The 27700-nt window shown below is 39.9% G+C and overlaps 1 protein-coding gene and 1 pseudogene across 5 annotated transcripts; both read right to left on the bottom strand.

Moving 5' to 3' along the window:
• Positions 1–282: 282 nt before the first annotated feature.
• On the bottom strand, positions 283–19776 carry CFAP126 (cilia and flagella associated protein 126). 4 transcript variants are annotated; one of them, XM_082412454.1, is made up of 5 exons: positions 3558–19776; positions 2045–2107; positions 1759–1839; positions 1070–1246; positions 283–683 (listed from the first exon to the last, which is right to left on the bottom strand). In XM_082412454.1, the coding sequence occupies exons 1-5, from the start codon at positions 3582–3584 to the stop codon at positions 390–392; spliced, it is 642 nt and encodes a 213-aa protein (XP_082268580.1). In that variant the 5' UTR covers positions 3585–19776; the 3' UTR covers positions 283–389. The 4 variants fall into 4 exon arrangements, with proteins under 4 accessions (XP_082268580.1, XP_082268581.1, XP_082268582.1 ...); XM_082412455.1 differs by having other exon boundaries at positions 3668–19776; XM_082412456.1 differs by lacking the exon at positions 1759–1839.
• A 1632-nt stretch (positions 19777–21408) lies between these two features.
• On the bottom strand, positions 21409–22021 carry LOC309637931 (large ribosomal subunit protein uL22 pseudogene; annotated as a pseudogene). The gene has a single exon. The product of its transcript is annotated as a large ribosomal subunit protein uL22 pseudogene (transcript).
• Between the last annotated feature and the right edge of the window lie 5679 nt (positions 22022–27700).

Genomic DNA, 27700 nt, shown 5'->3' with positions numbered 1-27700 from the left:
CTACCCTAAATGATTGTACTTCTGACTTTGAAGTTGTAGTTCATGCTCAGGATGAAAAGTGAGCGAGTAGGGGTGACAGACTTGTTATTTGAGGTTTCTTTTGCTGTGATTCAGACCAGCTTCCTCCTGGTCATTTCTGGAAATGACTCAATCCTTGTAAAAATGTGTTCTACCCCCAAGCCACTGTCATGTTCTTTTCCCTGCTCTATTTCCTCCAACCCTCCTCCTAGTTATGGGTTAAAAGAGGCAGACATAGCAGGAGGGAAAAATCCAAATCAGTAGAAGATTCAACAAAGAATGTTTATTTTCCAAATTTGCCTTTATTCCCATCCATAATTTCCCTGACTGGGGGGTCTTGCTTACATCACTCAATCTCTAGACAGGTTTTCTCAGTGTGGTCCCTTAGTCCCTAATGGAGTTCCAGGTTTGCATTTCTGGACCTCGGCTAAATTAGGACCTGCACAGTGTTCTAGCATACATGGGCTTCCAGGTGGACTGTTTGGAGAGTTGGGTGGGCTTTGGGGACCCGGAGTGTGACCTTCAGAGGGGTGTGAGCTTTGGAGTTGATCTGGGGAATTGAGATTTGATTCTGGGGAGCTTAGGATTATGGTTGGACTTGGTGCTTGCTGTACAGTCTTTGTGATAGACTTCTCAAGTTTCTTCTGACTATCTGGATCACGGGGCTGTCAGGGGTGGAATAGAAGAGACAATTATGTTTCAGGTTAGGCCTAGATCATTCCCAATCCATCTCAGAATTCTAGATCCCTTTCTCCCCATTCCATGAACAAAAGGTCAGGTTTCAAATAAGAGTTAAATTTGATACTGTTAACTTCCCCTTGAGATCAGCTCATTTTGTACTGTGTGGAGGGGGTGTGAGTGGGAGGGTGTGGATAAGATGCCCTTAGCTTATCCCTTCAGGCCTCAGAGGTTGTTTAAGGACTAGACAGGGTAAGACAGAATTGGTTAGAGGTTCCCCCTGCTGGGATTGTGGTAGTATAACATTAGGCATTTTTGAGGTTGAAAAGAAGTGAAGACAACAGGATTGAGGTTAGATGGGAGGAAGAGATACCTTGCCTAAGATTTCAGGATGTAGCCCATTGGAGGCCTTGAGTAAATCAGGATTTTTCTGTATCCATTTGGTAAGGGAGGCAGCACCAGCAGCTGTACGGGAGGTCAGGGTCACCCGAGCAGGGGGTACCTTCAGAGGCATTTGCCAGGTGCCCATGAAGGAACCCCAAGGACTTGCCTAAAAGGAAAAATGGGATTCCTCAACAGGGCTTCTCACTCCCAGTAACTGACCTATTGGTGGGCCTTCTGTTTGTCTTATTTCCATCCTTTACCTTTGGGAATGCATCGTCATGAAACAAGAATGAAAGCATAATTTCCCCACTCTTCCTTTTCCCCCTCTCTCATTTAGGCTACCCTAATTTTTTCATCCCCTTATCTCTGCTGGCTTAAATGTCATATCCTTAGGTTAAGTTTGGCAGCGTACCCACTGCATAAATGTTATCACCTGAAGGTGTTCATTTTATACAGATCATTCATCAGCTTAAGGAATTCTGGGTGTTAAACACAACCCTGTTCTGTTGGATAAGCTGGCTGGAAGTTTGGGGGCACTCGTGTTACAGTGTGAATTAGATTGCACTTTAATTTCCCAAATAGTAGCTGCAGGAGATTGCAAGTCTCCCCGCTCTGTTACTACAGTTCTGTGCCTCAGTTCTATACCTTTCAAGATGAGAATGGAGGTGAGTATCTCACCTTGGAACGGGGCACTGAAGGCAACAGATGACCACGATCATTGGCGATAATCTGAGTGTAGCCTTCATGGGAAGAAATCCTCTGGGGTAGAGGTGGGGAGAGAAGTGCTTGTGAAGATGGAGTGGAAAAGTGGAAGAAAGTATCTGAAGGGCTTGAATTAAGGGCTGAGGGAGAGGAGGATATGGGAATTCAAAGAAGGCTGAAAGAAGTTAGGTACCAATGAATTACATAGAGTATGACGTAAAGAACCAGAAACTGGCATTGTGCTGTGCTGAACGTGGAATACCTCTTTTGTTGGCTTGGCGAGAGACCAGTTCTGCAGATACTTGGGTGAGAAAGCTTTTTCATACTGTGGAGAAAAAGATGAGAATCCCTATGAGACTCAAAGGCCCCAAGCCCAGGAAATGATAGCTAGGCACAGTTCTTTAGATTTGAAGACCGAAGACATGAACAACCATGCTAAGTAAGCTTTAACTCACTTTAGAGAGAATGTGATTTGTTTCATCTGTGTGCTGTCCAACAGGGAGCCACTAGCCACATGTGGCTATTGAGCATTGGAAATGTGACTAGTCCAAATTGAGGTGCTTTGTAAGTACAGTTGACCCTTGAACAACATGGGTTTGAACGGTGCAGGTTAACTTACAATAAATAAATATGTACTTTTCAATAAATATGTATTACAGTACTACATGATCAATAGTTGGTTGAATCTGTGGATGTGGAACCCGGGTTATGGAGAGCCGACTGTAAAGTTACATGTAGATTTTCAACTTTGTGGGGATCTGTACCTTAATCCCTGCCTTGTTCAAGGGTCAGCTATATAAAATACAATGGATTTTGAAGACTTAGTACAAAAAAGAATGTGAAACATCTGATTATAACTTAAAATATTAAGTGTTGGAAATAATATTTTGGACTTAACTGGGCTAAATTATGTTGTTATTATTATTATTATTATTATTATTTTTTTTGGCTGCGTTGGGTCTTCGTTGCTGCACGCAGGCTTTCTCTAGTTGTGGCGAGCGGGGCCACTCTTTGTTGCAGTGCATGGGCTTCTCATTGCGGTGGCTTCTCTTGTTTTGGAGCACGGGCTCTAGGCACGTAGGCTTCAGTAGTTGTGGCACACGGGCTTAGTTGCTCCACGGCATGTGGGATCTTCCCGGACCAGGGATCAAACCCGTGTCCCCTGCATTGGCAGGTGGATTCTTAACCACTGCGCCGCCAGGGAAGTTCCTAAATTATATTATTAAAATTATTTCTTTTTAATTTTTTTCACGTAGCTACTAGAAAATTTAAAGTTACATTTGTGACTCACATTATCTTTTTATTGCAGTGCTGGTCTAGACCAGCGGTCAGCAAACTCTGGCCTGGGCCAAATCCATCCTCCTGTCTGTTTTGGGATGGCCTGAGAAAGCTAAGAATTGTTTTTATAGATGAACATTTGCAGTTGATTTGATAAAGGGGAACACTAACTTTGTACCCCAATTAAGCGAAATATTTTCTCATTCTATAAGAATTTCATGCTTTTCATTAATATTACAAAAAATTGCACTCAGTTATTGTATTTTGAATTTTGTCAAAATTTTATGGAAAAGTGTTTTCTCTCATACCTATATAATATCTCTGATTTTGTCACTCGACCCACAAAGCCTAAAATATTTATTCTCTGGCCCTTTTCAGAAAAAATTTGCTGACCTCTGGGTTAGGGCCTACAAACTTAATCCAGAGATACCTATTACTTGTCCTTAGGCCCTCCCTCCCCTGAGGAGCTGAGGAGGTAAAAAAAAATACTATCTCACCTGACTCTTAGCTATATATTCAGTCATCAGAATCCTATGGGAGGGGTCAGGCCAAAGGTGGAATCTGGAAGGCAAAATTAAACGTTAAAGAAATGGAAAAGAGTACTTACTTGGTTGGCACTGTAGTTAGTAGCCATGATCCTGCCACTTCCTCTGTTTACCTGTGTTGCCTGGCAACCGCAAGAAGGCCGACCTTCTCCGACTACCTCCCAATTAGCAGGGGCTGCCTTTTCCTTCTTGTTAATCACTTTCTTGGCTGACACTGCCCCCAATCTTTTCCCCTGAAACTTAGGTTCATTTTCATTTTAGAGATGGGAGAGACAGAGTAAATAAATGTGAGAAAATTGGTTGAATAGTGGCCCTGACTTTTTTCTAGCATAACTTCCCCTGCTTAAGAACTTCCAGGTTGTCTTTGACTGGGGTCTTTAACTACCACAACAAACCATGGAGCCCCAAGAGCTGTGTTCATTGGGCAGTGTGGTGTAATGTACCATAGACTTTAGAGCCAGACACTGGGGTTTGAGTCCTTACTCAACACAGGAACATAGGAGCTGTATGGCATTAAACAACTGACATCCCTTCACTGAATTTCTATAGTCATTTGTGTTGTGGAGATAATAGAACAATTACAGGGTAAATGAGGTGAGGTGAATAAAGTATCTAGATAATGTCATACCATGGTAGGTACTCAGTACTGCCAAGACCCTGTTTACAGGGTCCACTACTTCGTTTTCTTAGAATAACAAAGGAATGATGTTTTTATTTATTTATTTTAAATAAATATATTTATTTATTTTTGGCTGTGTTGGGTCTTTGTTGCTGCACGCGGGCTTTCTCTAGTTGCGGCGAGCGGGGGCTACTCTTCGTTGTGGTGTGCGGGCTACTCACTGTGATGGCTTCTCTTGTTGCAGAGCATGGGCTCTAGGCGTGTGGGATTCAGTAGTTGTGGCTCATGGGCTCTCTTAGAGCACAGGCTCAGTAGTTGTGCCGCATGAGCTTAGTTGCTCCGCGGTATGTGGGATCTTCCCAGACCAGGGCTCGAACCCGTATCCCCTGCATTGGCAGGCGGATTCTTAATCACTGCGCCACCAGGGAAGTCCAGGAATGATGTTTTTAAAAGCAGCTGATTCAGATTTGTCCCCAGAAAGAAAAACATATCCTTAGTCCTTAAATGACTCCTGTCTCTTCCATCACTCTCTAGAATCACAGAGCCTAAAAACAAAGGTGCTTGATGTTGGCTGGGATGAGGTGGAATCAGGAGCTGGTGCCAGGAGATTGAGCAGGGATGATGAAAGAAAGCTGTAGTGTGGAAAGCATCAGATTTAGAAAATTAAGTGGTGGTGCTATGACACAAACCTAATATTTGTTGGACTAGGAAACCTGTCTGAGACTAGTCTAAAATGGCATTATCAGAACCATCTACTGGGTTGTTAGGGAGAAAGTGGAATTGTGTTTTCTGAATTATAAAGTTTATCCATAAGGTATTAAAATGAAAGGAAAAAACTAAGAAGTAAGTTGTCCAAAGAAATAGATCATTGAGAACCAGGGGAGCATTTTAATGGATGATTGTAAATCCCTTCTCCCTTCCTTCTTATCCCAAAGTCCTCATCCCAACCAACACACCAAGTACAAGAACACTCCTACACTTCTAGAGATGGAGGTAAAAACAGCTCTTGTTTTACAGACTCTGGCAGTTAACAGATGTGCTTATGTGAGGTCTGGAAAGGGGACTCATGTGCTTAGTCCCTGTGGTTCTCATTACTCTCTAGAGTGATAACATTTTGGTTCCTAAAGCCACAATGATATTTAAGCAAGCATCATTTCTCTTGGAACTTCTGTCTTTAGCTGGTATGCTTTTCTGATAGAGATGCAGTGTTATATGATGGCTGCAATCTTATTTTTTTAAATTAACTAGTTTTTGTTTAATTGAAAAAAGTGTACATGGGAAAAAAATTCCACTTTTATGGAAAGGTATTTAATGAAAAGCAAATCTCCATTTGACTTCAACTCCCAGTCTTGCTCCTCAGAGGCAACTACTGTTATTATTTTCTTGTGTCTCCTTCCAGAAATATTCTATACATTCTAAGATTAATGGGAGCAAGCCATTCACACTGTTTTGTGATTTGCTTTTTTGACTATCTTGGGGATTCTTTTTTTCATGACAGTTTATTATTTCATTTTAGGGTGTACCATCATGTATTTATTTAGTCTCATTTGGATGACCATTTAGGTTATTTCCAGTCTTTTGCTGTTACATACATTGCTGCAATGAAAATCTATATCTACATATATATCTTTACGAATATAAATATATATATAGAGAAATATATGTATATATCTTTAGGAACATATGTGATTAGTAGGATAAATTTCTAAAAGTGAATTGTAAAGTCAAAGGGTTTATGAATTTAGAACATTAGTAGACAGTGTCAAATTGCCACTCAAAGACATTGTACCAGTTTATACATCTGCCAACGGAGTATGAGAGTGCTTAGTTCTCCACTCCCTTACTAATGTTTTTCCTGTTTTTGTCAATCTAATAATAAGAACTAATGTAGTTACTATATGCCAGGCACAATCCTAATTGCATTTTATTATATTTTCTCATTTGGTTCTCACAAGAACCCCAGCCTAGGAAACTGGGGCATGCACAGTAAGGAGTAGAACCAGGATTTAATCCCAAGTATTCTGACTCTAGAGTGATCAGGTGTTTTTTTTTTGTTTTTTGTTTTTTTTTATAAAGTGTATGTCTGTATTATTTAAAATTTTTATTTATTTATTTTTGGCTGTGTTGGGTCTTCGTTTCTGTGCGAGGGCTTTCTCTAGTTGCGGCAAGCGGGGGCCACTCTTCATCGCGGTGCGCGGGCCTCTCACTATCGCGGCCTTTCTTGTTGCGGAGTACAGGCTCCAGACACGCAGGCTCAGTAGTTGTGGCTCACGGGCCTAGTTGCTCCGCGGCATGTGGGATCCTCCCAGACCAGGGCTCGAACCCGTGTCCTCTGCATTGGCAGGCAGATTCTCAACCACTGCGCCACCAGGGAAGCCCTATGGGTCTTGTTTTTGTATCCATTCAGCAAGCCTGTGTCTTTTGGTTGGAGCATTTAATCCATTCACGTTTAAGGTAATTATCGATATGTATGTTACTATTACCATTTTCTTAATTGTTTTGGGTTTGTTTTTGTAGGTCCTTTTCTTCTCTTGTGTTTCCCACTTAGAAAAGTTCCTTTAGCATTTGCTGTAGAGCTGGTTTGGTGGTGCTGAATTTTCTTAGCTTTTGCTTGTCTGTAAAGCTTTTGATTTCTCCATTGAATCTGAATGAGATCCTTGCTGGGTAGAGTAATCTTGGTTGTAGGTTCTTCCCTTTCATCACTTTAAGTATATCATGCCACTCCCTTCTGGCTTGTAGAGTTTCTGCTGAGAAATCAGCTCTTAACCTTATGGGAGTTCCCTTGTATGTTATTTGTTGTTTTTCCCTAGCGGCTTTCAATAATTTTTCTTTGTCTTTAATTTTTGCCAGTTTGATTACTATGTGTCTCAGCATGTTTCTCCTTGGGTTTATCCTGTATGGGACTCTCTGCGCTTCCTGGACTTGGGTGGCTATTTCCTTTCCCTTGTTAGGGAAGTTTTCGACTATAATCTCTTCAAATATTTTCTCAGGTCCTTTTTCTCTCTCTTCTCCTTCTGGGACCCCATAATGTGAATGTTGTCGTGTTTAATGTTGTCCCAGAGGTCTCTTAGGCTGTCTTCATTTCTTTTCATTCTTTTTTCTTTATTCTGTTCTGCAGCAGTGAATTCCACCATTCTGTCTTCCAGGTCACTTATCCGTTCTTCTGCCTCAGTTATTCTGCTATTGATTACTTCTAGTGTATTTTTCATTTCAGTTCTTGTATTGTTCATTTCTGTCTGTTTGTTCTTTAATTCTTCTAGGTCTTTGTTAAACATTTCTTGCATCTTCTCGATCTTTGCCTCCATTCTTATTCCGAGGTCCTGGATCATCCTCACTATCATTATTCTGAATTCTTTTTCTGGAAGGTTGCCTATCTCCACTTCATTTAGTTGTTTTTCTGGGGGTTTATCTTGTTCCTTCATCTGGTACACAGCCCTCTGCCTTTTCATCTTGTCTATCTTTCTGTGAATGTGGTTTTTGTTCCACAGGCTGCAGGATTCGAGATAAAGAAATTTTTACCACAATTAATAAAAGAGAAAGAATTACACTTAATATGGGAGAAATAGAAGCACATTAATAATAGGAGACTTTAACAAATCAGATCTAGAGAGACAAAGTGAACAAGAAATTAGTACAGATACAGACAACCTAACCAACATAATAAATAAGATAGATTTAATATATATTAAACTCTGAACCTTGATAATAGAGAATATAGCTTTCTTCCCCCCAAAATGCATATAAAGGATTCACAAAAATCACAACATTGTGACACATTCACATCTTAGGCCACAGAAAAAATCTCAATAAATTCCAATTTAAATTTCCAAATGGGAAATTTAAAAACTTGCTGTTAACCACTTCTGGGTCAAAGGAGAAATGCAAAACAAATCGAAAATATTAATAATGAAAACAAGAATCTATGGGAAATAGTTAAAACAACTATCAGAGAAAGATATAATATTAAATGAATAAAAGTTAAAAAGCAAAGATAAATGAACATTATGTCTCAAAAAACTAGGGGGAAAAAAAAAACAAGGCAAACCAAATGTCAGCAAAAGAAAGAAATTAGTAAAAAGAAAGGCAGTGTTAATGGGTTTGAAAACTACGACAACAAAAAGTAGAACTCTTAAAACTGGAAATTAAAATTCTCTTTTAAAATAAATAAATCCAAAACTGTTTCTTTGAAAAAATTAAATTGATAACTTCTTAACTAAACTACTCAAAATAAAGGGGGCGGGGGAAGACAGCACAAATACATAAAGTTAGAAAGAGACACAGAAAAGAAAAATTTTTAAATATTCTATGTAAATATGTTCGAAAATCTACATTAAATGTATAACGTTGTATAAAACCCCAATTTAACAGAATTGACCCCTGTGGAGACAGAGTAAAAACAGACCATTTAACATAAAAGAATTAGAGAAACTAGTTAGAGTTACCCCACAAAACAAAACAGATCCAGATAGTTTCACAGAAGATATTATCAAATTTAAAAAAATAAATCCTTAACTTTTTAAGCTATTTTAGAGCATGGCATAAGAAGGAAAATTCGCAAATTCATTTTATGAAGTGAGTGTAACATTGATCCCCAAACTTGAATTTTGGAACCATGACAAAGACTAAACAAAAAAGACTATAGATCAACTTCACTTATTAATATTGATACAAAAATCTTATATAAAATATTAGTAAGCAGAATCCAGTAGTATGTTAAAAAAATTGTATCATGACCAAGTGGATAATACTCTATGGATGTAAAGATGGAGAGTCAAAGGAAATCCATTAATATAGTTTATCATATTAATTGATCCAAGGTAAAAAAAAAAAAGCTCATCTCCACAGATGCATTGATAAATTTTAATACATAACAACACCACCAAAAAGTAAAAAGACAACTGGGGGAAAAAGTTATACCACAGGCAAAGAGTTAGCATCTTTGATAAAAAGAACAACAGGGACTTCCCTGGTGGTCCAGTGGGTAAGACTCCACACTCCCAATGCAGGGGGCCCAGGTTCGATCCCTGGTCAGGGAACTAGATCCCACATGCCACAACTAAGAGTCCGCATGCCACAACTAAGAAGCCCAAACACCGCAACGAAGATCCTGCATGCCACAACTAAGACCCGGCACAGCCAAAATAAATAAATAAATAAATAAATATTAAAACAAACAAACAACGACAACAACAAAACTTCTAAAAATACAGAAGAAAAAAACTAATAACCCTATAGAAAACTGGTTATAATGAGGCATGTCACAGTGAAAGACATACAAATTGCTGTTAACCATATGAAAATTGTTCAGTATTGCTCATAATTTTAAAAATATTGAAATTAAAACTGCATGGAGATACCACATTTTACCCACGAGACTGCATAAATCCAAAAGTTTGATAACATACTCTGTTGGTCAGTCTATGAGGAAACAGGCATTCTAATATGTTGAGTATGGAAATGTAAAATGGTACAACCTCCACAATGGAGACTTTGGCAGTATCTAGCTAGCACAATTATCAATGCCTTTTGATTAAGCAATTCCATTTTTAGAAATCTATCCCAAAGATACTCTAGCAAAAATATGAAAAGTGTCAACTATTATATGCAGCATTATTTGTAATAACTACAGACTGGAAACAACTCAACTGTCAGTAATACGGTATCTCCACACAGTGGAGTACTACACAGCTGTGAAAAGCAGTGAGGAAGATGCTGCTGTGGAATGATGTCCAGGAAATACTTTAAAGTGAATAAAGCAAGGTGTAGGACATGTGAATAGTGTGCTATTGTTTATATTAAAAAGGAGATAGAAATATATGTGTTTCTAAGAGAAAAATGATGGAAAAATAAGTGGTATGATTAGTGATTACCTTTAGGTAGAGAGGAGAAATAATGCGGAAAAGACAGAGGTAGAAGATAAACGTCTTTGTATATACCTTGTTTTGCAGAGTTGATTTTAGAACCATGTAAATATTTTACATAATTATAAAATTAAGATTAAAAAAAGGTAATTCCTAAAATAAAAAACAAATGAATTCTCATTATTTTCACAACAGTTCTTTTTTTTACAGAGATAATTGGCTGCATACAACAGCTATATAAATGAGTTAATACCTCTACTTCCTCTAAACGTCACGAATTTCATAACCAGTTTTCTTTCTTAAGACTAAGTCTCCCTCTAGTGGAGATTAGTTTTACAACCAGTCCCCTACCCCCTACACTACAAAGGAAGAAACCTTTTGCCCATTGTCTCCTGCCACCAAATCCTTAAATTACATAAGTGTTAGAGTCATGAGGAGGAGGATGTGATGGAAGATATTGAGCAATGGGATAGCAAAGAGTCAGGGACAGAGTCAAGTTTTAAAAAGAAGTGGAGGGAGGAGAGACTCTAAGAGCCAAGAAAATTTGGTTATTCAACCCAGAATGGGGAAGGAACTTCAACTTCCTGTTGGAGGATTGCCACCAACTCGCAGAAAGATGCGATTAATATGTCAGTGTCGCTGTGTACTCAGGGAAAGAGCTCCCCCTAAGGCATTGCTTTAGGGAGAAACCTGGGTGAGAAATAGTGATGAGTAGATGAAGAGTGATTCTCTTGAGCCAGATAAAGTGTGATGGGGGTGAACTCCAGGCATCTCTCCCATCCCTCAGGACGCCCCCAGAGTCCCACTGACCCTTGAGGTCAGATGCATGAAAGCTTTGCCTCCTTGGAAGCTGATCATGGGGAAAGGTACTGGCACAGTCTCTTCAGTTCCTGGTAGGGAGAGGAGAGTCAGAGACTGGCCCACATTGACAGTGGCCTCTGGGGATATGATGGGAGGAGGGTCCTTGTGTTCTGGGCTGTCCTAGGTCTCATCTGACCTCACACAGTGGAAAATACTCAGAGGAAAACTCCTTTAGAGTAGAACCTCTCCTAACATCTACTCCAGTTTCTAAAAGTATATGCCATTCTTCCCCTCTCTCTGTCACAGTGTGGTCTTACCATCTGTAGAGAACGTTTGAGGCTTGCCACCTCAGCATGTATCTCCAATCTCCTGTACAGTTTTAAATAAGAATACAAAAAGAAATGAACACTAAAAACAGTCTAGTTTCCCAAGTTAATTTCTGGTCCTATAGTATCTAACTCCTTGGTAGGGAGGGATAAATTAGGAGTTTGGGGTTAATACACACACACTACTATAGATAAAATAGATAATCAACAAGGATCTACTGTATAGCACAGGGAACTCTACTCAATATTCTGTAATAACCTATATGGGAAAGAATCTGAAAAAGAATGGATATATGTATAACTGAATCACATAGCTGTATACCTGAAACGAACACAACATTGTAAATCAACTATACTCCAATATAAAATAAAAATTTTTTTAAAATCCACTTCTTAATATATACCCAAGAGAAATGAAAACATATGTACACACAAAAACGTATACATGAGTATTCAAAGCAGCAATACTCATAATAGCCAAAAAATAGACGCAACTGTAATGTCCAAAAACTGATGAGTAGATAAAATGTGGTATAATCACACAATGGAATATTATTCAGTAATACAAAAAATGAATTCATGCTATTATTTCTCTCATCTACTAAACAAACAAAGAAATGAATTACCAGTACACGTTACAACATGGATGAATCTTGAAAACATTACACTAAGTGAAAGAGGCCAGTCACAAAGGACCACATATTATATGATTCCATTTATATGAAATTTCCAGAATAGGCAACTCTGTATGGACAGAAAGTAGGTTAGTGGTTGCATAAGGCTGAGAAGGGACCTGAGGGTGATGGCAAATTGCTACGGGATTTCTTTCAGGGATGAGGAAAATTTTCTAAGGTTGTGGTGATATTTGCACAACTCTGTGAATATACTAAAAGTCAATGAAGTGTGCCCTTGAACTGAGTGAATTGTATGGTCTATGAATTATATCTCAATAAATCTGTTACCAAAGAACTAAATAAATGAGTAAATGTCCCCCCCTACCCCCGCCAAATCTAACTCCTTAATTCAGTTCTGGGGGCCTGCTCTTCTACATATCTAGCCTAAGAATACTGTCCAGGAAATTACTCATTTGAATGATTATTTCAGCCAATTCCCACACCTTTCTTTGTTCTGCCCTCACTTCCTCCCTTTAAAAGGTGAATTGAAATCCTAGATGGAAAAGATTGTCTTAACTAGGTGTGGTGACACTTCCTGTGGGCAAAATATAAGAAACATGTCGCTAAAGGCTAAAGTTCTTAATATAACAAGAAGTAATGTGAACGTTATACAATGAAATATTATCAGCCTTAAAAAAGCATGAAATTCTGACATGCTACAACATTTGGATGAACCTTGAAGACATTATGCTAAATGAAATAAGCCTGTCACAAAAAGACATACTGAATGATTCATTTATATGAGGTACCTGTACTTAGAGTGATCAAACATCATAGAGGCAGAAAGTAGAATTCTACTGGGTCTGGGGTGGGGAGATGGGGAGTTATTGTTTAATAGGTACAGAGTTTTGGTTTTGCAAGATGAAAAAAATTCTGGAAATGGATAAGGGTGTTGGTCATACAACAATATGAATGTACTTAATACGACTGAACTGTACACTTAAAAAGGGTTAAGATGGTAAATTTTATATGTATTTTACCATAATAAGAAAAAAAATTTTTAAGTGTTGTGTAGTGTGAACTTTACTGAAGACTGCCAAGAAGTAATTAAAACAGGTACCGATGAATGCTGCTAGGATAAGATCTCATGTCTCATTTTAACAAGTACCAGGAGGAACACCAGAGCTCTCCAGAGTTCTGTGTCCCTCCTTGTTACATACAAAAATCACTCAATCATCATTCATACCTCTTCTCTGAGAATATATTGCCTCAGACCACTCCCAAATTTTACCCTCTCCTTCTTCGTTTGTCAGAAATCAGGCACAGAGTCAGTAATTTCCTAAAAAGTCTAGATCAGAGTTTTTATTCTCACAATTATCAAAAATTTTTGAGCAATTATAGTAAAACCAAAGTTTTTAAACTTATTTTTGCATAACCCCTTTTAAAATGAGAATAATATTAGTAGATTTTATATATGAGAAAACTGAAACATAGGAAGGTTAAATAATTTGGCCAAGGTGCACAGCCAGTAAGTTGCAGAACCAGTTTTCGAACTCCCAACTGACCCGTTCCTGAAAGTGCAGACCCTAAAATCTGAAATCTCGAGCCCTCATTTAATCTGATTGGATTAGTGAAACAAAACAAGTTTTCTCCTATGGGAAGTCTCAGATGTTTAACTTCCAAGCGTATATTAAAACTCTTCAGTAGTGGAAAGGGGATATAATATAGAGCATTTCCTCAACTTATTTGACCATTGGACTTATTTTTCATGGAGCATCTCAAGGAATTTTCTTAGCTGAAATTTTGCAAAACTTTACATGTAATACAGAATATTGCTTTGTCTTTTTCAGCTACTTTAAGAGAATATTTGAATTACTTTCTCTCATTTGGAAAAATTTTTAAATTGAGATATTGAGAAACTTTATGATTTGCCTAAGGCCATAACCAGTTAATATTGGAGCTGTAATCAGACTCTAGGCCTTCTGGCCACAATTTCAGGGATTTAAAAAAAAAAATTTTTTTTTAAATCATAGAAGGAATATATTCACATTGTAGAACATCAAACAAATCAAACAGACATATGCAAAGACTCCCCCTCCGCCACCCCCAGCATTCCAACCTCATCTTCCTTGGGGAAAAAACTATTCTAGTTAAAGTAGATTTGGCTGCAGGTGACAGCAAATTAAAAATGAGTAGCTTAAAAATGTAGAGAGGTTTATTTTGCTCCCATGAAAATGTCCAGAGGTATGCAGTGCTGGGTTGTTAGGGGAGCTCTGCTGCTTGAGGACCTCAGGGTCTTAGATTCCTTCCAGCTCATTCTTTCTCCATCCCAAGGGTGGAACGCTGATTCTCATAATCCAAGATGGCAGTAGTTCCAAAGGGCGCGCAGCAGCTGTCTTTTAAGGAATGATGCTTGAAGCTGTCACACAAAGATGTTCCCATTTTCATCTCATTGGCCTGAACTTAGTCACTGACCATAGCTAGCTGCAAATATAGCAGGCTAGGAAATATACAGTTTTTATTCTGAGAGCTGATATGCCCAACTAAAAATTATGTTACTAGAAGAAGTGGGAGAAATTATGTCAGGGAACTGTTTCTGAAACTAAATAATCTTCAGCACTTGTTATGCATCCTTTCAGATTGTTTTCTTGTACTATACACATTACTCTGCAACTTGCTTTTTTCACTTAATATATCACTGAGGTATCAGAGTCCTCAGCTGAAAGAAACACAAATCAACTCTGGCTAATTCAGTGGAAAAATAACTTATTAAATGATATTGGGTAGTTCATACGATTTCTAGGGAGATAAGAGAATTAGACTTGGATTTTAAGTTATTCCTGTTAGTCCTGACGAATTAGTACCCTGAGCTGCCACTGCCACTGGGCACGACCACTGCGGCTTGCATATCTGACTTACTCTGCCCTGGCTCCATGGGCATACGACCTATGCAGTCCCATAGGGCCCTGCACTGAGAAAGGCTGTGCCCTCAGTTTAATTGTCTGTTGTTCCCGTCTTGAAATTCTTAATAATTTTTGAACAAGGGGCCCCACATTTTTATTTTGCACTGGCTCCCAAAAATCATGTAGCCAGTCCTGCGTTCTGGACATTGGGTGCTACTATTCGAGTCACTGTGACTACCACCTCTAGAAACTGGCTGAAGCTGCCGCTGTTGCCATACCCCTCACCAGGCTGCGTTCACTGCCTTCCCTGCTTCTTCCCCTCACCTGTTTCCAATTCAAGATGTGGGACTGGTGGTCTAATCTGCAGATTTTCTAGCTGCAACAGAGGCTAGAAAAGTGAATAGCTGGCATTTTATGGTGGGAGAAAAGCTGTATCTTACAAGGCTGGGGCAGCGGTGGTTGGGTGGGGATCCCCCAAACATAGGAAGTAGGTTCAGAGGCTCAATATTCAAAAGGAATCAATAAAATAGAACCACAAAGTATATATAAATTTATCTCATTTTCTTAAACAGTTGCCTAATATTCCATAGTGGAGACATTTATTCAATCATTCCCCTGTTAATGGGCATTCAAGATATTTCCACTTTTTGCTACCACAATATTGTAATAAACATCTTTATATATTTGGCCTTCTATACTGATGGTTTTATTTCAGTAGGCTAGATTCTTAAAAGTAGAGTTGCTGGACAAAAGTGAACATGTATTCTTATTTTTAGTATATATTGCCAGGTTACTTTTTAAAAAATATAGTAATTTATATTCCCACCAGAATGATACAAAAGTGCTGTTTTCTCCCATCCTTTTAGTCCCTGAATATTATTACTCTTTTTCTTTTTATCAATCTGATGAGTGAAAATGATATATTATTCTTTTAATTTTTGGTTTTTTGACTACCAGCACCTTTTCATATGGTAATTGGCTATGCTGAATTTCTTTTTTATGAATTGCCTATTCATATCCTTTACTCACTTTTCTATTAGTTTCTTTTTCTTATCAGTTTGTAGGCACTCTTTGTGTGTTAGAGATACACTTTTTCAGTCATATGTGTTGGAATTATTTCTCAGCATGTTTCTAGTTTTTTGTTTTTTACTTTATTTAAGGTGTCTTTTGTTTTAATTTCCTTTAAAAGATAGTTAAATATGTCTTTTCCTGTATGGCTTCTCCATTTGGTTCGTTATTCTTGCTTAAGAAGTTTTCATTGTACATTTATGTGCTGATTGGTTATAATAAGCACATATTTCTTTTGTAATAAAAATATTTTTTTTAAAAGGAAAAGAAGGGGCTTCCCTGGTGGCGCAGTGGTTGAGAGTCTGCCTGCCAATGCAGGGGACACGGGTTCGAGCCCTGGTCTGGGAAGATCCCACATGCCGCGGAGTAGCTAGGCCCATAAGCCACAATTGCTGAGCCTGCGCGTCTGGAGCCTGCGCTCTGCAGCGAGAGAGGCCGCGATAATGAGAGGCCCGCGCACTGCGATGAAGAGTGGCCCCCGCTTGCCACAACTAGAGAAAGCCCTCGCACAGAAACGAAGACCCAACACAGCCATAAATAAATACATACATACATACATACATACATACATACATACATAAATTTAAAAAAAAAAAAGGAAAAGAAGCTTAAAACCTTGAAAGAGTAGCCTGAAGACTTTTATTCTTAGGTCCAATTCTATTACCAACTAGATATGGCCTTGGACAAGTCACCAAGTTGCTATTTCATTGTCTTAATTTTACAAATGAAGGGTAGTAACATCTACCCTGCCACTTCACAGGGTTGTTGTAAAGATAAATCAGATTTTTTAAAGTATAAATATGGGTTATAAAAGTATAAGGTATTATTATTATTATATGTTTTCCCTCTTTACTTGAAAGGTAATGTGATGAGTAAAGAGATCACTAGATTAGGAAGTCATGTTCCATCTTATGCCAATTACTAACCAGTATGCCTTTGAACAACTTGTTTAGCTTCTATGAGATTCAGTTTCCTCATCCTTAAAATGAAAGTGTTGGTCTCTAAGTTTCTTTCCAGCTTTAAGGATCTAAAGATATTATAGCGAAATCCCTAACAAGAAAGTTATGTAATTTTTTTGGTATTAAAGGATATTCTTAGGATTAAGTGTTTAAATATGTATCTTGAAGATACATAAATGGAGAATGGATTGGAAGGTGACAACTGTGGATGAACTGAAACTGATTAGGAGCCTTCTGCAGTTGTTTAGGTGAGGGGTGATGGTAGATTGAACCAGGATGAGAGCAAAGGAGAATGTAGAACAAGTGAGTCAGCCTTAAAAGTCTCAGTTGATCATTTGGCCCATCTTGGGTGTTTGTTAAGTCACAGCACGCACTCAGATGATGGACAGATATAGGTCCAAAACCAAAATTAATCTTCCTATTTCCCATTCCGATTCACATTTGTTCTCCAGTTTTATGTCTTAAGACTAAGACTCTTTCTAGTGCAGACCAATATTTTGACATAAGTAGTGGCTCACAATTTACTCATTACATTCAGATATGCATGGGAAAAAAATGTAGCCTATTTTATAATTGATCTAACCTGTTCTTAAGCCTCTATCCTACAAGATGTGGAGAAACGGGGGAAATTTTAACTGCCCAGTTAAAGATCTCTAAGTTTTTTCTTGTTTAAGTTGTGGTGGTGATTGTGTTTCCAAAGATGACAACAATATCTCCCACCCCATAAGCTCTTTTGAAATGTGACCTGGAAAATTACCCTTCAAGAGGTAGAGTCTATTTCCCTTCTCTAGGAATCTGAGAACTGCTGATATGTAAGTTCCAGGGTGGAGCCTTAACAGATCTGTAGCTTCTGCCTGCCTTGGTTGGAACATTCCCTCTTGCTAGTCCGTGCCATGTAAGAAGACCAGTTACTTTGCCAGAGATAAAGCCATGTGGAGAAAGGCCTAAGGCTATCTTGATCATTCTAGTTCCAGCCAAATTCCCATCTGAGCCCCTGCCAACCAACAGAACCATAAGAAATAATAAATTGTTATTTTAAGGCACTAAATTTTGAGGTGGTTATACAGAAATAGATAACAAAACATGGTGTTTGGGGGTTAACTCAGTCCCTATAGGAATATGCTTGGTCTTTCATCATTCCTCTTAATTTTTCAACAGGGTTGCAGCTAGATATTCCATAGCACGTGCTCTTCTTAAATGTGATGCTGACATTCCTCCCACTGAGGAGTCTGTATTCTCTCCTCTTGAATTTGGGTGGGCCTATGACTAAGGTGGAAGGGATGCAAAGTCAAAGGTGACAGCTCCTGCTTGGTCCTCTTGGGATGCCACCTCTTGGAGTCCAGCCACCTTGGATCTGAGGAAGTAGAGAGACCTCATGGAGAGTCCACTTGTAGGTGCTGCTGCTGACGGCCTCAGCTGAGATCCCAGCCGACAGCCAGCATAACATCCAGACATTTGAATGAGCAACTCCAGATGATTCCAGCCCCCAGCCGTCAAGTCACCTCTGGCCTCCAAGTCTTCCCAGCTGAAGTCCCAGAGATTTTAAGCAGAAACAAACTGTCCCCAACATACCCTTTCCAAATTCTTGACTCTGGAGTCATTTGTTACACAACAATAGATAACCAGAACACTCTCTTATTCTCCTCAAGGTGGCATCTAGGTGAAGGTGGACCTACCATGACCTAGAGGTAGCAGAAAAGGGAGGCAACCCTGTGGCTGGCAGCTGGCACCTCACTGCTCTCAGATGTGTTGGGCTGGCCTTGTCCCTGGGTACCATGTGCTAAGTTGCAGCTATTTCTGTTGGGCCTTTTGCCATCCTGACATTAATTGTTCAAGTCCATTGACCCATCCCATTCATTTGCCTCTAGCTGCAAAGTCTCTGCCCAGTAAGCTGTTTTGTCTCATTCCCAGACTTCTACAAAAGACATTTGTTCTAGTCTAGGTGTCTTCCCTTGGAAGGAGATGGGAGTTAAATCTATTCAGAATCTATTCCTCTCTCCTCCCCCCCACCCCCACCAGCAACTCCCAGTGTGACTGTATTAGACCAGATGGTGGGTCAAGTTCTCACCTCCTACTCTTAGGGGGTTTTTGTTTGTTTTATTTTGTTTTCTTAATCCATTCCTCAGGAGTGGGAGGCTCAGAGTCCCTTCCAGCACTAGCCTCACCTTCAGGGTTTCATTAGAATATTGGGGAGTGTTCTGCAAGGGGTGTAGGCAGGAGCAGCTGTGTTTAAGGTAGCAAGAAGTACTGCTGGCACCCCAACCTCAGTTTCCTGCAGTTTCCCCACTGCCTCACCTTGTTGTCAGAAACCAGGAAATTCACCTCTTCCATGGTAGGGCTGGGGCTCACATTCTCTTGTTTGACTTGGACCTCACAGATGCTCCCTCCAAGGACTCCAAGACAGAGTACACTCTTTATAGGCCTGGTCTCAAGTGATGCTCTGGTTTAAAGAGGGATTTGTGGACAATCAGTACAAATGACCTGGGTTTGGATCTAGCTCCATCACTAGAATGGGAACTCAGGCATATCTCTTTACAACTTTATTTCCTCATCTGTAACATTTTGATGATTATCTCATAAGATTGTTAAAATGATTAAATGACATTGTAAACTACTGTGATACAAAGTAAATGTAAAACAAACGTTAGTCATTATGATTAGGAAGTGTATATTAGCACGTTTAAAAACTCCGAAAGCGGGCTTCCCTGGTGGCGCAGTGGTTGAGAATCTGCCTGCTAATGCAGGGGACACGGGTTCGAGCCCTGGTCTGGGAAGATCCCACATGCCGCGGAGCAACTAGGCCCGTGAGCCACAACTACTGAGCCTGCGCGTCTGGAGCCTGTGCCCCGCAACGGGAGGGGCCGCGATAGCGAAAGGCCCGCGCACCGCGATGAAGAGCGGCCCCCGCACCGCGATGAAGAGTGGCCCCCACTTGCCGCAACTAGAGAAAGCCCTCACACGAAAACTAAGAGACCCAACACAGTCATAAATAAATAAATAAAATAAAAAAAAAAAAAAAAAAAAAACTCCGAAAGCTATTTAATTAGAGAACTGCTCAACTCTGTTGAACCAGAATTTTCCTGGTTAATACGTCCACAGGAACACTTTTAAATAGCACACCTATAATTGGGATTAGGTGGAGATGGAGGAGCTGGAGTGAATGGGACCCAGCTGGAACACTCACATGACTATGAAGTGTTCAGATCTGTGGGATCGCCACTCTCCTCGGAGCAATGACAAGGCCCGGTCATTTCCAGCTCCTGGGCCCGAAGTGGGGACGCCAACAGGAGGCTGCCTGCGCTGTGCTCCACTTCCCTCCCACCGATGTGTGGCCGGTATCGTGTCACGTGGCTCCCACTGTCGGGAACAGATTAACACTTCCCAGCTTTCCGGTCCTGACTCAGGCCTGACTTGCGGGAAGGCTCCCCACCGCGGCTGCCCTGGCAGGAGCGGGGGCGGGGCCGCCCGCGGGCGTGACGGCGGGCAGGGGGCGGGGACGTCCGAGGGCTGCGGCCAATCGGCCTTCTCAGACTTCCGGGAAACGCTGGCGCGCCTTTTCTCCAGGCCTCAGATTTCCGGCCTTGAAAGAGGTTTCTCAGGTTGTACCGTTAAGCCAAGGTGGCCTTTGTGCAGGGTTCGTGCCCCGGAGACGGTCTCAGGAGCCCGGATTTCAGGTGTGTCTGGGGACCCCTGGGCGTCTCGGCTGACTCGCGCGCTGCCCAGCTGTTGGCCCTCGGAGTCTGCGGAAAACGAGGAAGGAGGGGTTAGGTGCAGCCTGGGACGCCCCCAGGAGTAAGAAGGCGAAATCACGCGACGAATTAATTTTTGGAGATATTCGCGTTTTTATTGTTTAGTTAATGTGTCCGTATCTTCTTTGTCTTTGTAAATGAAAATTTATAATCTCTCCTTTGCCTAACTAGATTGCTCCTTTCTCATATTACGTGTCTTTTTTTTTTTTTAACCATGTTTGAATTCGTCTGCCCACTCCAGAAAAATGTCCACTGACATTTTCACTTAAAGTTAGGTCACGTACACTTCTCGTTTCTATTTAGTCTTAATGGTATTTTTTTTCATCTTAAAAACATTTGATAGTTTTTGAGTAGGTGATACATAAAAGTAATAAAAATAAATCCACACACTAAGAAAGTTAGTACAGAGAACAAACAGGTGGTTGGCCAGAGGGGAGGGGTGGGAGAGGAGAGAAATAGGTGAGGGAAGTTAAGTGGTGCAAACTTCCAGTTACAAAGTAAATGAGTTAGGAGTATGAAATATGCAGTGTGGGGAATATAGTCAATAATAATGTAATATCTTTGTATGGTGATAGATGGTAATCATTTTGAAATGTATAGAAATATCGAATCACTATGCTGTGCATCAGGAACTAACATAGTGTTGTATAGATCAAATATACCTCAAAAACAAACAAACATACTAATAGAAAAAGAGATCAGATTTATGGTTACCAGAGGCAAGGTCTGGGGAGAAGTAGAATTGGATGAAGGTGGTCAAAAGGTACAAACTTCCAGTTATAAGTTAAATAAGTACTAGGGACATAATGTACAATATGATAAATGTAATTAACACTGCTGTATGTTATATATCAAAGTTATTTAAGAGAGTAAATTCTAAGAGTCTCATCACAAGGGAAAAAATTTTTTTCTTTTTTTACTTTTATTTGCATTTATTTTTTGCAGCATTTATTCCCGGGCCATAAGTTTTTGTTTCTTCATTTTCTTCTGGGATATCTTTTTCTTCTGGGCAACCTCCTCTTCTGGTTTAGGAACAATCTGTTCTTTTTCAGTAAGGATCATCTCAATGTGGCAGGGAGAGCTCATGTATGGGTTGATCCGACCATGAGCTCTGTATGTCCTGCGCCGCATCTTGGGGGCTTTGTTCACCTGGATATACTCAATGACCAGAGAATCTACATCTAAGCCCTTAAGTTCAGCATTACTCTCTGCATTTTTGAGCATGTGCAGTAAAAATTCAGCACTTTTTGGGCCACTGACCCTGCGTCCAGCCCCACTGTTTGGCCTGGGCACACCTACCAACTTCACCATTGTAACGATGGAATGGCACACACTGCTTCTTTAAAGTGACATCCTTCAGATACTTGGTGGCTTTTCGGATATGCATACCCTTAATGGCCTGGGCTGTTTCACGAGTGTTCTTAAAGTTAACACGAAGATTTGAACCTCTTGACTTGCATGATTTTGTGGGGTTTTCTGGGTCAAGTGAATAGCGAATCATTTTTAGAGGTCACCTCAGGCCGCTGACCGGAAAAGCAAAAATTTTTTTAATGTTATCTTATTTTGTATCTATATGAGGTAATGGATGTTCACTAAACTAATTACAGTAATCATTTCATGATGTATATAAGTCAAATCATTATGTTGTACATCTTAAACTTACACTGTGCTGTATGTCAATTATATCTCAATAAAACTGGAAGGGAGAAAAATCGTTAAAACAAAAAACAAATGGAGACTGGCTTTGAAAATTCCCTGAGCAGACAAAACCAGTTTAGTTATACAGCAAAGCTTAATTTAGCTTATTTTGCAAAGCAAGGGAGACTAATTTGACCTTGGTCACTTCTTGCTCATGCCTCTGGAAATCATAGGCACAACTTAAACTCTTCACCAAAATTGATATAAGGTAACCACTAACCAATTCCCTATCACTTAAGGAAATTCTAAAATTGTAACCAATCACTGTGAATAATAAGCAGTCACTGCCTCCTCACTAATACAAGCTGCTTTGTAACAATACAGTTGGCCCTTCCTATTCGTGGCTTCCACATTCTTGGGCTCAACCAACCAAGAATCAAAAATATTTGGAAAAAAAATTCCAGAAAGTTCTAAAAAGTAAAACTTGAATTTCTCGCAAGCCAGCGACTATTTACATGGAATTTATATTGTATTTACAGCTATTTACATTTACATTGTATTAGGTATCATAAGTAATCTAGAGATGATTTAAAGTAAATGGGAGGACGTGAGTAGGTTAGAGGCAAACACTACACCATTTTATATGACGGACTTCAGTGTTCAAGGATTTTGGTGTATGAGTAGAGGTCGTGGAACCAATCCCCCACAGATATGGAGGGATGACTCTATACCCCTGAGTTTTCCTCCATGTTTTGGAGTGAGTGCTCCTGGTTTGTGAACTGTCTTTTTGTTGTGTGCACAGTAAACTTTTACTACTTCAGTGATTCATTGGTTTTACTTCTGCTGTTTCTGAACTTTGGACAAAGTATTGGGTTGGCCAAAAAGTTTTTATTTTCACCAAGAACTTTATTGATCAATGTATACACCATTTTGTTCCACTACCTTCTGCCATTTTTCAGGCAACTTCATAATTCCATCTTCCCAAAATTTTTTATCTTTTTGAGCAAAGAACTGTTCCAAGTGCCTTTTACAGTCTTCCAGGGAATTGAAATTTTTTCCATTAAAAGAATTTTGTAAGGACTGAAATAAATGGAAATCCGAAGGTGCAATGTCTGGTGAATGTGGCGCATGAATCAGAACTTCCCAGCCAAGCTGTAACAGTTTTTGCCTGGTCATCAAAGAAACATGTGGTCTTAATTTATTTATGACAAAGGAGGCAAGAACAATGGAGAGAAAACAGCCTCTTTAATAAGTGGTGCTGGGAAAACTGGACAGCTACATGTAAAAGAATGAAATTAGAACACTCCCTAACACCATACACAAAAATAAACTCCAAATGGATTAAAGACCTAAATGTAAAACCAGACACTATAAAGCTCTTAGAGGAAAACATAGGAAGAACACTCTATGACATAAATCACAGCAAGATCTTTTTGACCAGCCTCCTAGAGTAGTGAAAATAAAAACAAAAAATGGGACCTAATGAAACTTAAAAGCTTTTACACAGCAAAGGAAACTATAAACAAGACAAGAAGACAACCCTCAGAATGGGAGAAAATATTTGCAAACGAAACAACAGACAAAGGATTAATCTCCAAAATATACAAACAGCTCATGGAGCTCAATATCAAAAAAACAAACAGCCCAATTAAAAAATGGACGGAAGACCTAAATAGACATTTCACCAAAGAAGACATACAGATGCCAAGAGGCACATGAAAAGATGGTCAACATCACTAGTTATTAGAGAAATGCAACTCGAAACTCCAATGAGGTATCACCTCACACCAGTCAAAATGGCCATTATCAAAAAAATCTAGAAACAATAAATGCTGGAAAGGGTGTGATGAAAAGGGAACCCTCCTGCACTGTTAGTGGGAATGTAAATTGATACAACCACTATGGAGAACAGTATGGTGGTTCCTTAAAAATCTAAAAATAGAACTACCATATGACCCTGCAATCCCACTACTGGGCATATACCCTGAGATAACCATAATTCAGAAAGAGACATGTACCACAATGTGGTACATTGCAGCACTATTTACAACAGCCAGGACATGGAAGCAACCTAAATGTCCATCGACAGATGAATGGATAAAGAAGATGTGACACATATATACAATGGAATATTACTCAGCCATAAAAAGAAACTAAATTGAGTAATTTGTAGTGAGGTGATGGACCTAGAGTCTGTCATACAGACTGAAGTAAGTCAGAAAGACAAAAACAAATATCGTATATTAACGCATATATATGGAATCTAAAAAAAAAAAAAAAGTGGTACTGATGAACCTAGTGGCAGGGCAGGAATAAAGACGTAGACATAGAGAATGGACTTGAGGACACGGGAGGCGGGGGAGGGGGAAGCTGGGGCGAAGTGAGAGTAGCATCGACATATATACACTACTAAATGTAAAAATAGATAGCTAGTGGGAGGCAGCAGCATAGCACAGGGAGATCAGCTCGGTGCTTTGCGATGACCTAGAGGGGTGGGATAGGGAGGGTGGGAGGGAGGTTCAAGAGGGAGGGGACACAGGGACATATGTATGCATATGGCTGATTCACTTTGTTGTACAACAGAAACTAACACAGTATTGTGAAGCAATTATACTCTAATAAAGATGTATTAAAAAAAAAGAAAAAGAAACATGGTGTTGCGGTATCCTGATGGAAGGTTATGCATTTTCTGTTGACTAATTCTGGACACTTTTTTTCGAGTGCTGTTTTCAGTTGGTCTAATTGGGAGCAGTACTTGTTGGAATTAATTCGTTTGGTTTTCTGGAAGGAGCTCATAATAGAGGACTCCCTTCCAATCCCACCATATACACAACATCACTTTCTTTGGATGAAGACCGGCCTTTGGTGTGGTTGGTGGTGGCTCGTTTCACTTGCCCTATTTGCCCTTCTGTTCCACATTATTTAAAAAAATTTTTTTAAAATAATTATGGCTGCGCCAGGTCTTAGTTGCGGCATGCGGGATCTTCGTTGCGGCATGTGGGATCTAGTTCCCTGACCAGGGATCGAACCTGGGCCCCCTACCTTGGGAGCACGAAGTCTTAACCACTGGACCACAAGGGAAGTCCCCTGTTCCACATTATTGTACAGTATCCACTTTTCATCTCCCGTTACAATTTGTTTTAAAAACGGAATGTTTTCGTTACATTTAAATAGAGAATCACATGCAGAAATACAGTCAAGAAGGTTTTTTTCGCTTAACTTATGTGGAACCCAAACATCAAAGCGATGAACATAACCAAGCTGGTGCAAATGATTTTCAGTGCTTGTTTTGGATATTTTGAGTATGTTGGCCATCTCCTGAGTGTTATAACGTTGATTGTTCTCAATTAATGTCTTGATCTGATTGCCATCAACTTCAACTGGTCTACCCGACTGTGGAGAACCGTCCAGCGAGAAATCTCCAGCATGAAACTTCGCAAACCACTTTTGACACATTCGGTCAGTCACAGCACCTTCTCCATACACTGCACAAATCTTTTTTTGCATTTCAGTTGCATTTTTACCTTTCTTGAAATAATAAAGCATAATATGCTGAAAATGTTGCTTTTTTCTTCCATCTTCAATATTAAAATGGCTACACAAAAATTCACCAATTTTGATAAGCTTTTTTTTAAAATGCATGCTGATATGACAGCTGTCACAATACGATCTAACAAAATTGTTTCAAATGAAGTTAAAGATAACTAAGTGCTACTAGAGACATCTGACGCAAAAAACCGAATGGACTTTTTGGCCAGCCCAACATATACAAAGAAAAGTAAGTTTCCTTTCCAGCTCTACCCTCAATTCCCCATTCCTTTTCCCAGAAGCAAGAATGGCTATCAGTTTCTTGTCTGCCTTTCCTAGATAACTAAACACATATACATGTATCTATATGTGCATAGATATATTTCCTCAATTTTTCCTTACCCCAATACTACATATTATACACACTGCTCTGCACCTGAGTCCTTTTCAATTAATATATCTTGGAGACTTTGAACAAGTCTAAAAGCAGGATGGTATGCAAGATAAAGAGTGATTAAAAACTGTCCTACTATGGCTGGGCTCTAAAGCATTTCCATCTCTTTGCCAGTGTAGGCAGATGGCCCAACCATGGGAATTATGGACGCTTTTCCAGCCCTTGACATGCATTGGCTGTTTCTTTCCAAACAAAGGGAAAAGTTTGCTCAGTATTCTTACTGAAGTTCAGCAGGTTGTGATACCTGAGATTCCTGAGACTCAGCCAGATGGACCCTGTTTCCCCAGCAGTGTGTGTAGCATTCACCCGAAGTCCCTAAGCCTGGGTAGAATTACTGGCCTGTGCAGAGGCCTCTTTGAAAGCCAAGGCTGCTTTTATATCAATGGGAGATCCCCGGGGCCTCCCCAAACAGGAAGTAGTTGTGCAGACTACTCATTTCAGACCCAAAGTGCATGTGACCCAACCATTTTTAAAAAATTTCTTAGATAACCTTCACTGATTCTATCCTGAAATTCTTCAGAAGGCTCATCATACTTTCCTCAGACCGGGGGTGACAGCAGAGAAGGGAGTTCAGTGAGAAGACCACCTTAGGGAAATGCTGACTAAGCTCAGGGCCAATGCTTACTGAAGTTTACCTCACAACCTCCCCGGAAAGCCATGGTCTTGTTTGCTCTCGTAAACAAGGCCTGTCTCCCTGCCCCTGGATTTCCATTTTGTGTCCCACCAAAGATCAGACTGGAAGATCCTGGCCAGTTTGGGTGGTGCAGACCTATCACCCTACTATTTCTTTGTGCTCTCCATAAAACCCTGAAATATTCTGATCAATCAGGATGAACTCTTTTCAAGGTCCAGAGAGCTCTGAGGAATTTGCCCATTCTCTTCCTCCCCAGCTGCCCAGGTTACTGGCGTATGCTCAGAAAGGAGCTAGTGGAATGGGTAACCTAGCACTGCTAGAGTAGTTGGTCTGGGACAAAGGTGAGGGAGAGGAATCAATCACTTTGGACTCAGAGAGGAAAGCAGGGCCACCAAGGGAGCTGCAGTTATTCCTTCCATGTTGCTATTTGGCTGTAGTTTCTCTCTTCCATACCATCAATGAGCCCCAGTGAAACCACAGGTTGTGCTGTTTATTTGTATTTTTGCTCTCAGATTCATTCTCTACCCTACCTCTGCCCTATTCTGCAATGCAGGGAAATGCATTTCCCAGGCTCCCATATCATGCGAAGTGAAAATGAAATTCCCTACAATGTCTCACAAGGCACTCTACCTCCCCCTAGCTCATTCTGATCCAGCTACACTGGTCTTCTTGCTATTTCTGTAATATAATAGCTAGCTCCTGCTGTAGGACCTTTGCACTTGCTGCCCCTCAGCCTAGAAGCTTGTTCCCCAGATTTCTACATGGCCAGTTCCCTAACTTCTTTCAGGTTTTAACTCAAAGTTACTTTCTCAGGGGCCCTTTCTTGGTCACACTATCTCAAATTTCACACGCACATCCCAAACATTTACTATCCTGCTGCCCTCTTTATTTCTCCTTAGTATTTATTATCATCAAACTTATTATATATTTTATCTTGTTAT

The sequence above is a fragment of the Balaenoptera physalus genome (assembly GCF_965194825.1).
Source record: "Balaenoptera physalus genome assembly, chromosome: 1".
In the NCBI taxonomy this organism is placed as follows: Eukaryota; Metazoa; Chordata; class Mammalia; order Artiodactyla; family Balaenopteridae; genus Balaenoptera; species Balaenoptera physalus.
Note: the sequence above shows the minus strand (reverse complement) of the source record. Positions and strands in the feature narration are given on the sequence as shown.

Coding starts and splice junctions, on each gene's coding strand:
- CFAP126 (XM_082412454.1), bottom strand. CDS start 3,584: ATGACTGAATATATAGCTAAGAGTCAG. Junction 1,247..1,758: donor CTTCAGTGCCCCGTTCCAAG/GTGAGATACTCA, acceptor TTTTCCTTTTAG/GCAAGTCCTTGGGGTTCCTT. Junction 684..1,069: donor ATCCTGAAATCTTAGGCAAG/GTATCTCTTCCT, acceptor CACCCCTGACAG/CCCCGTGATCCAGATAGTCA.